Source organism: Engraulis encrasicolus, chromosome 9 (genome assembly GCF_034702125.1).
Source record: "Engraulis encrasicolus isolate BLACKSEA-1 chromosome 9, IST_EnEncr_1.0, whole genome shotgun sequence".
Classification (NCBI taxonomy): Eukaryota; Metazoa; Chordata; class Actinopteri; order Clupeiformes; family Engraulidae; genus Engraulis; species Engraulis encrasicolus.
Window position 1 is genome coordinate 22,271,567 of NC_085865.1, and position 17,500 is coordinate 22,289,066.

A 17,500-nucleotide genomic window follows, 5' to 3' on the forward strand; every position below is an offset into this window, starting at 1 on the left:
TCCTTTCAGTGTGAAATTGTGACTCACTGTTCATCTCTTCATTTTGTAACATCAGACAGTGTGTGTGTCCGTGTGTGTGTGCATGTGTGTGTGTGAGTGTGTGCGTGCGTGCATGCGTGTGTGTGTGTGTTTGTGTGTACGTGTGTGCGTGCGTGCATGCGTCATATGTGTGTCCCACATTTTCTAACAACAGTTTGTATGGGTGTGTGTGTTGTGTTGTTGTTAGGCGTCTATGTCTTTGTTCAACACAAATGTCCTTGTGAAAGTGGGTCAGGTGATAACTGTACATTCAATAACCAGTGTCTGTCTGTTCTGCACAGGTTTGTATTCCTTTGGACTGTTCACCTCCACCTTCTTTGTGAAAGCTGGTCTGGTGGTGACTGCTATTTTACTAACGCATGTCTCTCTGTCCGTGTGTACGCGTCCGGCCTGTTCACCCCAAATATCTTTTGTCAACACAGGCTAGGTGGGGCCTGCTCATTTCATAACGTGTGTGTATCTCTCTATCCCACAGGTGTGTGCTAATGTGTGTGTGTCTCTCCTCCTACAGATATGTACGTGTCCTGCCTCCTTACATCTTTGGCAACGCAGGTCTGGTAGTAACTAGTGTGTGTGTCTTTTCTCTACAGGTGTGTATGCATTCGGCCTGTTCACCACGGACATCTTTGTGAATGCGGGCCAGGTGGTGACGGGTAACTTGGCTCCGCACTTCCTGACGGTGTGCAAGCCCAACTTCACCGCGCTGGGCTGCCAGCAGGCACTGCGCTACATCAGCCACCAGGAGGCCTGCACCGGCAACGTGGACGACATCCTCCGGGCACGCAAAACCTTCCCCTCCAAAGAGGCAGCGCTCAGCGTCTACGCCGCCCTTTACCTCGCCGTGAGTTTGGTTATGTTTTCGTTTTTGTTATTTGTCCTTAGTGTTTGTTATAGTGTTTGTTCTGTAAGAGTAAATGGGACGAAGTTAGCGGAGTTCGTGACAATTCGTCTTGCGTGCCCGCAAAATCTTCCCTTCCAAAGAGGTAGCGCTGAGTGTTTAGGCTGCCCTTCACCGGGAGTGAGTTCTTTTAGTTTTCGGATTGGATTTTCTTTGGATGCTCTGAGAAAAGATTAAGTATGCCTCAGTTAGAAGGGTTTGTGACTTAATCATCTTGCACGCCAGCAAAACATACCCTTGTACCTTGTGAGTTTGTTTAATTATTTTGGGATTTTGCACATTACTGAATGTTTGCACTGAATTAGCAAAGTTAACGAGTCATCTAGTCATTCTGCACCCGTAATTTTTAAACCTTCCCTTTGAAAGAGCCCAGTCTATGCCGCCCTTTAGCTCGCCAGTAATTATTTGACATTAATTATTTGACAGTACAACAGACAAAGCAACATTTCCGGTTTAATTACAAATGCAAATGTGATGTGAAAACAGCTGCTGCTTTTTGTATGTTGTTGACCCCATGTGGGACTCAATTAGTTCTTATTTAATTGGTATAATTGCCATTTGCATTTGATTAATTCTTAAATAATTCTATTAATTTTCACATATCATGGTACCATACCACCACCCAGATACCACCATTTCCCAGTAGATAATGGCTGAAGTGAAGTCTCTAAATGCCGTCAGATGCTAGTTTGCTTATCTTTGACGTCATTGTGTTGTCTTACTTCGTGGCTTTTGTTTTATAATCTTGGTCGGCTGGAGGCGGAGGCAGGATTTTTTTTTTTCTAGAGTTAATCAATGTATGTAAATAATGAGTGGGTGTCTTGGAAAGCGCTGCTTGTTGCTACTGCTGCTGTCGTTGTTAAAGTGGCTCAGATTTAAGTTGGCACAATGGCACAGAGTGTTCCTGCCAGTTGGTTGAAAAGTAGAAAGTGAAGGCTGGAACACGTGTACATCAGGGGCCATCTCTCCTGTCTTTCTACTCTCTCGTTCCCCATTGAGGGCTAGTCAAGCTTGGCTTGTTGGATGTAACCCTAATCTGTGGTTCTGCATTGACGCTTCAGTGCAGCTGCCTGCAACATAGCCAGCGATATAGTCCACTCTTTCCTCCAGCTGTCTTTATCTGCACACTGTGTCTATCTGTTAGTCCCTTTTCATACTGTCCTGCACATTGCATTGTGCACCCAAGATACCATGAGGGAAAATACTGTTGTTTCCTCTCTCGCAGAACGCTACAAGGAAATTGCTGTTGGGAGTGTTGTGTTTACTGTGACTTTTTGGAGGGGGAGTTGTTATTGTTTTGCGTCTACATTTGCATTTGTTTGCATCAGTATGCATGAATGTTGGGTTTATGGATTTGGGGAAGAGACGACTTGCGGGAAGCTACGCTATTGTTGACAATGGGTCTCCCGCTGAGAGATAAATATTATTAAATTGCAACAAATGCAATCTCGTATGAAATCTGCCAAGAGGTTTTAAGGAGAAGGCACTCTGAATGGAGTCAGAACTGAGGCATTGCCTCATGCGTCTTGAATTAAGCTCTTAAGAATCGGTGTATAGCTAGGCCCACTTTCGGGCTAATGTCAGTCTACATTAGGGCCTTAAAATAGTCTCACAATGGTATTTCTCTTAACTCATTAAGACACAGCGTTATAAATTTGCTGTTACCAGAATGGCAATAACCAAGTCGTAGTGCATTACTAAAGGCCCTGTGTTATATCATATTGTAGTACTATGGTAGTTAACTCTTCAGTGACTATTACAGAGTGCCACTGGATGTACGGCGTGCATTAAGGAGCTATGAGGTAAGAGTGCATCTTGTAACCCGTGTTCGAAATAAGGGTGTGGTGACAACTCAACCCCTTCTCTACATATTTTTAGGAGGAACAAATGAAAAATGGATTTTTTTCACCTTATTCCTTAGAGACAAAGTTAAATACTGCTGCACTGTGGACAGCCAACATCCTTTACTTAAAGCTCTTACCCCCCTAGAGTTTTATCTTCCTCAGGTTGGTCAGCCTGTTGGTGTGTGTGGCCTAGTTGGTCTGACTGCTGTGGGTGGAAAAATAAAGATGAAGTGCTAAAAAACAGAGCGATTTCCACCTCAGCATGTGTGACTCCAAAAATAGACACCTACCTGTAGTCAAAGCAACCTACCATTTTGTACTGCTCAGGTACATGAAAAACATGAAAAGATTGAGGAATATGTTGTCCAGAAATTTGCTGGAAAACATGAAGGGTGTGTATGAAATCCAGGTCCCTTTGTGCATTACAAAAGGAAACGATAAAGCAGGGAAAATGTAGATCTGATTTTGTCTGGTTGGCTTGTTCATATTCCTGAGACTGTGGTATGGAAATCTATTCGGCTGTGAACTTATTGCCGTGTGGCTCCTAGTACTCCCATCTTTGTTGTCGTGCTTGGGGCTCACTGAGGTGTGCCATATCTCTGTGTATCGGGGCCAGTTTTTTTCTTCTTCTTTTTTTCCTGTTCTGCTGGTTGCATGCGTTGTTGTGAGTAGTGTGCGTGCACACGGTGGAGATGACATCAGCCCGGGCGCCTTTTGAAATGCAGATGTGCCGGCGTCACCAGAGGCTGGATTTGCATTCGGTGCCGCAGCTAGTTCATGAGGGAGAGCAGTACTACTCACTCTAAACTCAAGGACGAAATACACAAGGTGCTGCTGGGCTGGTGATGACCCTACAGTGCCAGTAGTATTTGTGTCGTGTGTTATTGTGTGTGTGTGTGTGTGTGTGTGTGTGTGTGTGTGTGTGTGTGTGTGTGTGTGTGTGTGTGTGTGTGTGTGTGTGTGTGTGTGTGTGTGTGTGTGTGTGTGTGTGTGTGTGTGTGTTGCACCAATCTACCTCTGTGATGCCAAAGTGAGGCCCTTGAACCAAATCCTGGACCCCACATGTTTTGTCCCCTTTTGCTGGGGTGGTGTGCTGTGTGTGCATGTGTGTGCATGTGTGTGCGTGTGTGCGTGCCTGCATGTGTGTGTGTGTCCGTGACATGAGGAGAGTACCTGCAGTGTATACAGATTCAGAGGCAAAAGTCCCAGTGTGACTGTAAACTGTATAATACGTGAGTGCACCAGTGGAATGTGAGTACATCACGCAATAATGAGCTCCAGGGCAACTACGGAGCCTTTCAGACAACACCTCTGTAAATTGTAGTTGACTGGCCATGCATGTCGCATTACAAATGGAGTAGCCTGGCTTTATCAATCTGGAAACGTCCGCTCAATTCTTGTTTCCATAGATGTCTGGCTCTGACATTCCCTGGGGAGGCTTCATCTATGGTGTGCCAAGCCTGGCCAATAAAGAGCAAGCGGGATTAATGATGCTGCATTACAGAAGAGTTCACCCCTCCCACCTGAAAGTGGCCTTTCTCATGTGAGATCAGACTGTACTGTACAACTACATATTTCAATGCATTCAAAGCAGGCGTATGGTTCATCAGATCGTTAAGAAATATGTTGACACCAATGTTAACACCAGTACGTAGTCATACATACTGGCTTTGCTACAAATCAGAAATTGTCTCACGCCACAGTGTAAAAGAAAAAAAAGAATCGGGCAATTCCATACCCTGTATTATGTGTATGATACTGTATGTATGAAAAATGCAGCCACTCTTCCTAGCTCTATGCTGCTCTCTGCCCTTTAAAGCTGGCAGACATATTAAAATAATGCAGACCACTGGATGATGTTAGAACGAGGGTATAGGGCCTACGTACTTCCACCCAAAGATTTTGACTCCGTACATGGTCTGTCTGACCCAACCCTCTTAGCTCGGTTCGTTCACGGTTCTGCCAAACAGTTGAGAATGGTGACGCAGAACTCACCCGCAGAGTGCGTTACTGATTGGTTAAGGTAACACTATTCACACTTTTGTCTTGTTATTTGTATGCTTTGGCAACACTGTAAAGTAACAGACATGCTAATAAAGCACAATTTAAATTTAAATTTGAATTCGGAACTCCAATGAATTTAAATTGCAGAGCACGGTCAGACCATCTCCCACCCTCCATGGAAACGGATTCCTCTTTGCTTGTTCCAAAGTGTCTCATGGAGTCAGCAGTCGGCTTGCCTGCCACTGTGGCTAGTGGTTTTCCCTTGTCACTAGCCATCCAGCTATTCTACTAGCCACACATTTGAATTATTATTTTTTTCTTTATCATGACGCTGTACATCTAATCTCAGAAGATGAGGTGCTGAAAGCAAGAAGATGAGTGCATAGTTTCTACATGGAAATAAATCAAACAAATAGAAACTGAGTAACTGAGCTTTTTCTTGAGCTTAAATACAAACAATTGATACATAAGGGGCACAGTGGAGAATATACGCTATTCTGATGTGTCATACCATAGAATAAACTACCTGCCAAATTGGCTAGTGACACTGAAATTGTTACCAGCCACAGCCAAGTTTTACCAGCATTTGGCTGGTTGGCTGGTGCCAGTGTCAAGCCCTGCAGGCTACTATAGGGTATGGGGGAATGAGGAATATGGGGTGAAAAGATGCAGCCCCACTCTCTCCCTCTCCCCACAGCGATCCTGTCTTGGCTGCATGTATCACTCTCTCTCTCTCTCCATGCTGCTCTCTTGGCTCCAGCCTGCTCTGGGCCCTCTTAAGCCCGGGCCTCTTTATTTCAAGATGATTCCACTGATTCCCTCTTTAAATCTGCTAAGCCAGCTAGTTGAATACGCCCCATGCTGAGATGAAAGGGGACTATGTGTCAGATCACTGCACTGCTCATCCACGCCTGCGGGGCAAGACGGGGCAACTTTTTGTCTCCGTAAATGCCAACCACGGTTTTGTTCCAATTTAGGGTTGGTTGAGGAGGGAAAAAATAGTCTCATTGAACTTTTGTCCTCATCTGTTACGCCGCCGTTCTTCATGCTTTGGTCAGTGACACGCTAGAAGCTGTCGTTTTGATTATGTTCCAGCCCATGTCCGACTGAAGCAATTCTCTCCACTCTGTCTGATGGTGCTGCTGCTACATGCTGTAGAAATCATGGATGTGTTATATTCCGAATATAGACATGGCACACACTAAGCCAATATGTCTTTACCGACACATGATTGTGTGTAGAAGGGTTTTAGCACTAGCTTAAATCAAATGACTTCAGCTGAGAAACAGGTAGGTACGTATGTGCCTGTGTGTTTGTGTGTTTGTGTGTGTGTGTGTGTGTGTGTGTGTGTGTGTGTGTGTGTGTGTGTGTGTGTGTGTGTGTGTGTGTGTGTGTGTGTGTGTGTGTGTGTGTGTGTGTGTGTGTGTGTGTGTGTGTGTGTGTGTGTGTGTGTGTGTGTGTGTGTGTGTATGTGTGTGTGTGTGACAGAGAGAGAGAGAGAGAGAGTATCTGTATCAATATGGAGAGCTAGAGTCAGTGGCAGGTTGTGTGTGTGATCACACGAGTAAGTGAGTATCTCCGTCTTTATCAGTGTGTGTGTGTGTGTGTGTGTGTGTGTCGGTGTTCTGCTTCTGAGTGAATATTGATCAGGCTGCAGCCCTGCTCTGCTCTGCTCATCTTGCCCTATTCGCCCCTGACCTTCCCCACTAGGTGTGAGTCCCCGGCGGGCTGGATCAGGCTGGAGCTGGAGCTGGATGAGGCCAGTAGATAAAGCCAGGCGGCTACAGGCTACAGGCTGCAGGGCTGCAGGGCCGTGGTCCCGTTCGCACCCGCCATTAATTTTTCACCCGCCTGTCCAATTACGCCTAATGAAAAACTATGATCAAAAAGCAGCTGGCAGACGTTAGCAATGTGACTTTCTCTTTGTGTGTGTGTGTGTGTGTGTGTGTGTGTGTGTGTGTGTGTGTGTGTGTGTGTGTGTGTGTGTGTGTGTGTGTGTGTGTGTGTGTGTGTGTGTGTGTGTGTGTGTGTGTGTGTGTGTGTGTGTGTGTGTGTGTGTGTGTGTGTGTGTGTGTGTGTGTACGTGCATGCGTGCGTGTGTGTGTGTGTGCATGCGCGCGTGTGTGTATGTAAGCGAACGAGAGAAAGAGAGAGAGACTCTGTGTGTGTGTGTGTGTGTGTGTGTGTGTGTGTGTGTGTGTGTGTGTGTGTGTGTGTGTGTGTGTGTGTGTGTGTGTGTGTGTGTGTGTGTGTGTGTGTGTGTGTGTGTGTGTGTGTGTGTGTGTGTGTGTGTTATCCCTGCATGGGATTGATGAAAAGGAAAGGAGCAATAATACCACCAGCAGAGTTGATGAGTTGATCAATTACAGCCTGCCTGCACAGGTGGACTCCTTGCCTTGCATTTGCCCCTTACCTCACTTACCGGGGGCCACAAGAGTAAGCGACAGAGAATCGTTGGACTGTGCTGCAAGAGCAATACGAGAGGTAGAAGCGACAGAGTATGCCCGGTAAAAGGGGAGAGGTCGGCAAAGGACCCGGGCCGGGAATAGAACACGGGTCAGCCGCATGGCAGGCGAGTGCCCTACCAGTTAGCCACGGCAGGGCCAAGTTATTCAAATGACTTAGGCACCCAAATCGCCTTTGTCTTGTCTGTCGCCAGCGACTCAATACAAAGTCAATTACTTCCATCGCCAGAGTCGCTCAAGTCACGTCTGCTCTATTCATGCCATTAGGCCCTGGCCTGAAAAGACAAAACACGGGGGGTGGGGGGGTTGGGGCGGGCAGACAGACAGAGAAAGAAGTGGGGGGAGAGGTGAGTGGGGGCAGAGATGCACAGTCTGAGAATAGAAAGACAGGAGTGCTACATTAAAGTATCAGACAGCGGTATCAAAATGTGATTTCTTTTTAGCCCTTTTAGCCACTGTACTGCTGGCCAGTGGAACTTACTGTAGTGAAACCTGAGGTGCAGCTGTCAAAAGTGACCCCAGCCTCCCTAAAGAGCATGCTGTGCACAGAGGAATGATGTGAAGTGCAAAAAGCAAAACCACTGGTGCGGGAGAAGACAAGGAGAACTTGGCCTTAAAGCAATACTGAGTACTTTGTTCTGTCACCCAAAGAGCCATTAGCCCTGTTCCAAAATGATGAACTGCTGATAGGATGTTGGAAACATAACTTTACGTAAGGGTAGCCTCTTACTGCAGCAGGGGTCGCCGGCGACCTTATTCACTTGCTGAAAATGCTTAACTAGCTATTACATCATAACAACATTGCTGTGACATTACAGAGAGCCATAGTGCTGCGCTAAGGGGTTAATTAAAAACCACTTAGTATCGTTTTAAGTGTATTATTCTGTTATTATTATTCTTCTCTGTTTGTTTTCCTGTCTTCCCCTCCATCCTGTCCCTCCATCATGTCTGCCCACTCTAGTGCTAAACACGATGGCCGAGAGCATCACTAGCATGATTAGCTTGTGTCAGCCGAGTCAATCGGGCCACTTCATGGTCCACTAGTCCCACACAGACGCACGCACGCACGCACGCACGCACGCACGCACGCACGCACGCACGCACGCACGCACGCACGCACGCACGCACGCACGCACGCACGCGTACTTGGGTGCAAGGGTGCTTCAAAGGCTGCTCCGAAGGGTGCACTTCTAACTCAGTCCAGTGGTGAGGAATAATCATAATCATGCTACTGTATGTGTGAGCTACTGGAGTATAAACAGGCTCTTCCAGTGGCAATCAAAGGCATTAATATGATTATTGTGGGTCGCTGCTTCTATGACAAGAGGGGCAGGCTTTGATATTGCACTCTCGGATTTCCACTTTCCATACTGTGCTCTAACAATGAGAGAGAACCATATAAGAAAATAGAGAAGTGTGCAGAATATGTACAGTTCAGTTAATAATTGCCAGGGGTTAGAAGATATGAAGGGTGAAACACGACATGTATGGTTGGTTCCAGCTGATATTGATGAGCACACAAGTCTTTCTTCACCAAGAAAGCTGGGCTTTCTCAGCAGGAAATAATGTCTGCAACGAGTATGCTCTAATTTTTTTCAATCAATTATGACGGTTCATGTATGTCTCCCTTCCTAGAGATGACATGTCTCCATTCCTAACACTCTGACCCACAGTAGGACGTAAAGTAAAATAGAAAATGTTTATTGTAAAACTGATTGGCTGTGCATTTACCCAATGTAGCAGTATTGTCCGAGGGCAATTTCAATAATTAGCAAGGTCACCTGTGTTAAGATCACATGTGGGACCAACACATGGTGGACCGGCTGTTGCCTCAAATTAAACCAATGTTTTCCCAACTGCAGAACCTACAGAAGGCAAGAAAAAATTGAAAGTCGCAGAAGGAGCCAAAGAGAAACGGTGCTTGAAGGTTACACAAGCGAAGCAGCCACAGCGTAAAAAGAGGGAGAAGCTAGCTAGCGTGTTGGAGGGGTAATGAAGCGACAGAGATGGCAGAGCTGGAGGAGAGTTGGAAACGCAAGCAGCAGCACTGACCCATAAAAGGGGGGAGGGACATTATCTCTCAGTGTATGAGAGAGAGAGAGAGAGAGAGAGAGAGATTGGGAGTGGGAGTGGAAGTGGGAAAGTGTGTGTGTGTGTGTGTGTGTGTGTGTGTGTGTGTGTGTGTGTGTGTGTGTGTGTGTGTGTGTGTGTGTGTGTGTGAGAGAGAGAGAGAGAGAGAGAGAGAGAGAGAGAGAGAGAGAGAGAGAGAGAGAGAGAGAGAGAAGGTGTGAGACAGTGATTGGGGGGATAGGGAGAGAGAGAGCGAGAAAGAGAGAGATAGAGAGAGAAATAAAGACAGAGAGAGAGAGAGAGAAATGAAGAGAGATCGAAAGAGAGAGAGAGAGGGAGGGAGAGAGCATCATCACTGGGGCTGACAAATGTGTTTAACTTTAACTTCAGTGCTTAAGGATAATACGCCGTCACCGGTGTCAAAGCAGATAGGACATCTTCATCAGCCTCAGCACACCATGCCACCGCACCCTCTTAAAAACTTTTGACAAAGTGACCGAGAGCAAATTCGTCTAACGTTAATGTTAAAAGCCCGATTGAAGCATCCCATTCCAGGTACAAGGACTCAGTGGAGAATAAAAAAAAAAAAGTTTTCTGGCTATTAGATGATGTAAATCAAGCTTGATGGGAAGCAGTTGGCAAATGAACCTGCCACGGAGGACATTTGATTCCTGGCCAAATGTCCTGTTGAGCAGCGTGTGAAAAAAAGTATGTATGTTTGACAATTCAGACAAAGCACAAGGACCTCATTGCATGGCTTTGACCTGTGAGAGAACTGCCTCTGTGTGTGTGTGTGTGTGTGTGTGTGTGTGTGTGTGTGTGTGTGTGTGTGTGTGTGTGTGTGTGTGTGTGTGTGTGTGTGTGTGTGTGTGTGTGTGTGTGTGTGTGTGTGTGTGTGTGTGTGTGTGTGTGTGTGTGCGCGTGCGGTGTGTGTGTGTGTGTGGAGGTTGTGACTTTCATGGAGACTTTGGGGCGAAGTGCAGCACTTAATCATTGGTGTGAGACATGTGTGGGTTTTCTAAATATCAGACAGGCACTTTTGATCCGATGATTTTCTGCAGATTACTTTTATTGACTGCTCACTTGTAGCAGGAGACATCTTTGTAAGATATACCATTGTGGCGTGGTGGTATCGCTGGTAAGGAGGCCTACTCTTCAGGTAGGACCGTTCCCCAGGCCGGGCTGGGCCAGGCCGATCCTTCACATATGGTAATCAGCGCAGTCACATCTCAGCTGAGTCAGCCAGCCTCAAAGTAGAATCAAAGAGGGTGGATCTAACAAGAAGCGTCATGTTGTTTCTTTTCCGGTATCCACTTTATGCCGGGTGAACGCCCCTTTAGGAGACCTTCGATTAGGAGACCTTCGGAGTCCTGAGGTTGAGAATCAATGAAGTCCCCTTAGCGCTGTAGATGGCGGTAGCGCACGTCTTGCGCAAACACCTCAAAAAGAGAAGAAGAAGTAGGGGTCAACGCCTCCTTAGGAGACCCAACTTGAGCACAAGTTTTGGCATTGGGTGGGCGTCTTTTGCGTTATCTTGGTTTGATTCAGTATTTTTGGTAGAATGTTCTAAACCACAAGTGGGATGATATACTGTATATATATGCATCTATATTCATACATATACATGTACATATAAGAATCTACATAAGAATCATATAAGAATCAAAAATTTAACACTAGAACTACCACGGAGGGGTCAATTGACCTTTTTACCTAAAAGCCCCACAAGGGGGTCATTTGACCCTTTGGACCCCCTGCGGACACTCCTTTTGTTGTGGAAATGTGGCTGTTAGCAGCTCACAGCTGTCACTTGAGACACAGGGTGTGTGTGGGGGTGTGGGTGTGTGTGTGCGTGTGTGGATCATTTCCAAAGCCTGTTGAGTGCTGTATCTCTGCATCTTCGTTCCTTGGAGAGGAGCTTCTTTCACCACAAAATTCTTGAGGGAAATGAAGCAGTAGTCCACATGCACTGGTATTTATCCATCTAACAATTGCCAGGTTGCATTCACATGAGTCGTTATGGTCACATGGCATGGGAGATTCACACGTTACAGTTTTTCTCGATTGGTTTGGCTAATTCCTCGAAACTGAGATGACATTCTCAAAACAACACGGACAAATCCCCAAAACAACTGGCAATTTCCCAAAACAGAATGTCATTTTTCATTGCTTTCATCAGATATCAAATGCTTTGTACATGTCTCAAATGTTTAGTACATCTCTGCAGATGGATATGTACAAATACCCTTCAGTTGACACATTCAGCATACATTTAGCACATTTTCCAAATAAATTGACATTGCTTATCTAAACGAATTAGACAATTCTCAGTCTAATGGTTGCCCTCTCCAAAACACGTCAGCATTATTTCATTGTGTAAGTCATCATATGCAAAGTGGTCTACCCAATTCCCAAAACAGTCAAGGACATCATATTTTAAGAATTTCATTACATAGTAAATTCATGACAGTGTTCAACAGGTTAGATGGTATTGTAACTTTACTAGTTGGTAGAAAATAATTTTACAACCGTGTATACTACAGTTTCCTCTGTTATTTGGCTAATTTCATGACATTTTTTCAAACGACATTCTGTTTTGAACAATTGCTAGTTGCTTTGGCATTTGTCCATGTTATTTTGAGAATGTTATCTCTGTTTTGAGAAATGAGCCAAACCCATGAGAAACCTGTGATATATGGGCATTACTTTCTGTATATGAATTTACAGTAAAGAAAGTTACTCATAAATGTCCTTGGTAAATGATCTGTGTTGTCAAACTTCAATGGTTTCACTCACTTTTTCATTTTGATAGTCGAAATCTGTTAGCTGAACGTAGATAAAACACCTAACCATTTTGACTGGCAGTGCTTACACAATGGCAAAAGGACAATGTATTTTGGGGGTACTGATGATATATGTGGGGAAGAAATTTAGTTTTGACACATGGGTAAACTGTTTTTGGGGTGATATGAGCAAGTGATGAGGATCCATGTAGTTATGCTGAACCATCCAGTTTATTTTGACAGAAGGATTAAATGAATGCAAATGAGACAAAGCAATTGAGAGGGATCTACAAAGCGGATTCCAAAAAAGTTGGGACACTTTGTGTTTTGTGAATAAAATCAAAATGCTGGCATTTTCAAAATATTCAATATGTTAATAAGGTAGAGCATTATGTACAGACAACATATCAGTTGTTCAAGTCAAGTAGAAATATTGTTTTGAGGTAATTATGTCATCATTTAAAATTTCACCCTTGTAACAAATCCCAAAAAAGTTGGGACAGGGCCAATAAAAAGCTTTTTATATTGGATAAGACTAAACACAACACAAGGGACGAGACTGAACAGTTAAATACTTGGAATGATAGCATCATTTTCTTCAAAAATTAGGTATTTTTGTGAGACATGATTTCAGCAGCTCAACTGATGGGTGTGTTCTTCAACTTGTTTAGATTCTTGTTATACTTAATATGTGGCATATCCTGTCTGCAAGAAAACTACTTTGTGACCTGTTTACTCTAATGATGGAACCACACTGTTGGAACGTAGAGATTGAAATTTGCCACCATTATGGGGCAATATCTAAAGGAGGTGCTCCAAAACATAATGCCTTGGTAGCTATGTATGCTGTTTAAAGTCTGTATATATTATTCAGCATTTATTTTAATGCTCTACATGAGTAAGAAGACCATAACCAAGGCACCTCTGCACCCCCTTACCATCATATGCTGTATTTCAGACTGACCACTAAATCAAGCTGAAGTATTCATTTTCTATATAACCATGATTTTTAAAAAGGATGCAATATTTTCCATTCTGTAATCAGAGGACAGTTTCACATATCTCTTAGATCCATCTAGAATGAGCTTTGTCGCATGCAACACTGTTTAATGTCTGCTGCATCATGTGCATTCATGAAGTGTTGTGTTTATGGTCATTTTTTCGAGAGCCGTCATTGCTGAAGTGTCATAGTTTGCTTGTTGTCGACAAATATGTCATGATCTCATAACTCATGCAATGATTACACAGAGCTCTATATTATGGAAATTGGCCTTATATGCCGGCAATTTTGATAATTCAATCTTTCAGTGTAATAGACAAGTAATTAGTCCCTCAAAATCTTCGCTACTGAGTGCCACAGCCTCTATGTGATGGTATTTTATTTGTGCCAATGGAGAAAAACTGTAACACACTGTCCGCCAAACTGTGCTATCTGTCTTTGCTGCTGATATCTTCATGCAAGTTGCTATTTACCTGTGGTGATTTTGGAGGCTGACAGCCCTTGGGAAGAAGCTGTCTGTCCCTGTTTGTCTTGGCTGTTAGCACTGTAAGGTGTGACCCTCTCACCCCTCACCCCACACACGGCCCCTAACAGCCTCATTACCATAACAAAATGAGTGATTAGGGTATTAGGTAAAAGCAGCCGGGTCAAATGACCCCTCTCTGGTACTTCTAGGTAGGCAGAAAAATCCTGGTAGTTCTAGTGTTAACCACACATGCAAGCCATACTGTACATTACAATAAAGAAATAATGGTATGGACTATACGGTAGAGGTCTTGTGTGGCACATACTATAGCATAGTACTGTAAAAGTGGTCAATTTCTTATTTTCCTCACATGAGTAATCTACAATGCGGGGCAGCCCTGTCTTAATGTAGTGTTTCCCAAACAGGGGTACATGCATCACTAGGGGTTCGAGAGCACACTGCAAATGTATGGAGCTTAGTTACATTGGGATAGAGAAAGCGATATAGAACTTGACTGGGGGGTACTCATGGCACAACGAAAATGCTTAGGGGGTACTCAAGACAAAAAAGATTGGGAAACACTGTCCTAATGTCACGTGGCAGCTGTGGCCTTAAGCTGCGTGTACACCAGAAATGACCTACGCTACCTGAGTGGTTGAGGTTGCTGAAGACGTTTCGCCATGAATTTGCTTTATTCGTTCTGGACGTGACATTGACCTGATTGATTTAGCTAATAGCACACTGGCTTGTCAGCCTGGGACATTCAGAGATATGAACTCTCCAATTGGTTTTCGCCGAACCGCGTCGCAGCTCATTGCTATATTAGCCTGACTTAAATCGCTGAATTTGCTCTGGTCGCTCAGGTCGCTTCGCTCCTGGCGAATTTGCTCTGGTCGCTTTAGTCGCCGACCCTCCATAAAGAAATAATGAGTTCCGTCGCTCAGGTAGCGTAGGGCGCTCCTGGTGTACACACAGCTTAAAGGGACACTGTGTGAGATTTTTAGTTGTTTATTTCCAGAATTCATGCTGCCCAGTCACTCATGTTATCTTTTTCATGAATACTTACCACCAGCATAAATTCTAAGTATTCATTATGACTGGAAAAATTGCACTTTTCATACATGAAAAGAGGGATCTTCTCCATGGTCCGCCATTTTGAATTTCCAAAAATAGCCATTTTTAGCTGCAAAAATGGCTGAACTTGGACCATACTAGAAAATATTTGTTTATTACTCAGTAAACTTTCATGTAAAGATCAAATTTGGCAATAGGCAGCCCAGTTTCAATGAGCAGCAAAGTTGCAGTACCTTTTTTGACCATTTCCTGCACAGTGTCCCTTTAATGGTTAAGGAGATGGGCTGTATAAACATTGTAGAATGAATGTGTATGCATGCGTACATGGCATACATTACACAGGCCTTTTCTTAGCATATTCTTTCCTATTTCCTATTCATTTTTTTCCCTATTCATATATTTTTCATTTTCATTCTTTTTTTCTCATTCTTATATGTATTTCCTCATGTTATATTTACTCATATAACCTTTGGATCACTTTGTGATTTTTCATACAGCCTATTACTTATTTCATATTATATGGGAGGGAGACTGCCTGAGTGGTTGGTGGGTGAATGATGGGTGGAAAGAGCGGGGGCAGTAGGTATAGCGGCTGCGAAGCCGGATTAAGATGGCCCGGGGCCCCAAGGCTGCAGGTTGCTTTGGGTCCCCTCCCAAGGTAAATTTCACACAAAAAAATGACATAGACAGTGTCGTAATTACAAGCTTTAAGGGCAGCATGTCTACAAACTCTACTCAATTTTTCAATATAGCATCTTTGCAATTTTTCACTTCTGGCCAATCAGGGGCCCCCTGGCAGGTGGAGGGCCCAAGGTGCCATCCATATATAGCCTGTGCATTAGTGTGGGTCTGAGCGGCTGCACAGTAAAGCACCAGGGACGGATCCTCTACACATTATTTTACTATTCTACACATTCAGTGCCGCCAAGTCCCTTAATATTTTATGTCCTGCTCACTTCAGTTGACGGGTGAACTTATAAAAAAGTCATAATGTCAAATTAGGACCGCGGTTTTCTCTATTCCTTTCCTCTCCTATTCTTTTTTTAAATTCTCTTTCTCCTCTCTCTCTCTCTCTCTCTCTCTCTCTCTCTCTCTCTCTCTCTCTCTCTCTCTCTCTCTCCTCCTCATCCTGCCCCTCCTTTCCTTTTTTACATTATCTTGGGGCTAGGACTTGGAGATGTGAGAAGGGTAAGTCACGTTTAAGAAAGAAGACTTAATAAGTCATGAGGCTGTCACTTGTACCTCGGCGTCCTTAATGAGAAGAGCTTTCTGCATTAGCACGAGGTGGCCCGCACTGAACAAAATGCGGGAGCACGCTTGCAGGGACTGCTCCTAGCCCCTCTCCACAAATAATTTATTTCTCCCATTTGCAGAAATTAGTGCTCGGGACACGCTTGTTCAAATTATGGGGATGTGGATGTGGATGGGATGGGGGGGTGGGTTTGCACCCAAAAAAAGAATATTGCTCATTTGCAAATAGAGAATATACAGACTCATACTTGGCACAACATTCTGGAGAGGAGAGAGGGAGATAGGGAGGGAGAATGGAGGGCTGACGGAATAAACAGGAGAGAGGGGGGGGGGATAAGCAGAGTAGGGAGAGACAGAGAGCAGAGGAGAGAGAGAGAGCAAAGTAGGGACAGAGAGAGAGAGAGAGAGAGAGAGAGACGAGTAGGGAGAGAGAGAGAGAGAGAGAGCAGAGTAAGGAGAGAGAGAGAGAGAGAGCAGAGAGAGAGAGAGCCGAGTAGCAAGAGAGAGAGAGAGAGAGAGAGAGAGAGAGAGCCGAGTAGGGAGAGAGAGAGAGAGAGAGCCGAGTAGGGAGAGAGAGAGAGAGAGGGAGATGAGCTCTGCTGCTGGTTGATGTTTTTCAGCCCCAAGGGAAGATGGGCCAAAACTAGGTCAGTGAGGGATGACCCTTGTGTCCCTAAACAAATCATCCTCATAGGAGAGCGAGGGGGAAAGTGGCGCCGTCTCCCCCACTAGCCATAAAGTGAAGCAGCACATTCAGCACAGGCTCAAAATTACCAGGGCTAATCCTCTGTGAGTGATTGGTGGCAAACTGCAAAAAAGAAACACTGCACCCCAGCATGATTGCATAGCAGGCGTACGCACGCACGCACGCACGCACGCACGCATACACGCACACACACTTTCCAAATTTCAAAAGCTCTGCAGCTTTGAACTATTGGAGTTTGAGAGGCATTCGACACATTCACTTATAGCATTTCTCAAATGGGGGCCTTTTGATTTTGCATTTAATGTGCTGGCACCTCCTTGCACTTTCCTTCTTTCTTTGATTCTTTGATTCTTTCTTGCTTGCTTTCATTCTTTTTTTGGGTCATGGGTAACCAGGTTAAGGCGTCAGACTTCCGACCCGCCAGTTTGGTAGGGGGGAAGTAATGAACCAGTGCTCTTCCCCATTCTCCTTCATGACTGAGGTACCCTGAGCATGGTCCCATCCTGCCACACTACTATGCCATTGGGGGATGCCTCATTGCATGGGCGAGGACGGAGTAAATGCAATTTCATAGTGTGCAGTGTTCACTTGTGTGCTGTGTCACACTGACAATGGTAGTTGGAGTTTCCCTTTTGGGCATTCACTTCACTTTCTTGCCTTCTTTTTTTGCCCTTTTCTTTCCTTATTTTGCTGTATTTGCTGTTCTGTCTTTATTGCTCTCTCTCTCTCTCTCTCTCTCTCTCTCTCTCTCTCTGGTCCCATCTTGACTTTGTTTATGGGGATTGTGGTGACAGGAGCACAGCAGAGGCTTTCACAAACGAGTTTATCGGGAGACTGTAGCGGGGGGTAGGGGGGGTGTGGCATAGCAGGAGAGGCAACCCACAGCAGAGCAAAGCAATG

At 44.7% G+C, this 17,500-nt stretch overlaps 1 protein-coding gene across 2 annotated transcripts in view; it reads left to right on the plus strand.

Annotated features, from left to right (window-relative positions):
• The window catches only part of plppr5b (phospholipid phosphatase related 5b), a 175,751-nt gene that overhangs the window by 117,658 nt on the left and 40,593 nt on the right, over nucleotides 1-17,500 (plus strand). For both annotated transcript variants that reach the window (XM_063206771.1, XM_063206770.1), the window contains exon 5: nucleotides 630-880. In XM_063206771.1, the coding sequence (XP_063062841.1) occupies nucleotides 630-880 (251 nt within the window). The remainder of the gene's footprint in view (nucleotides 1-629; nucleotides 881-17,500) is intronic.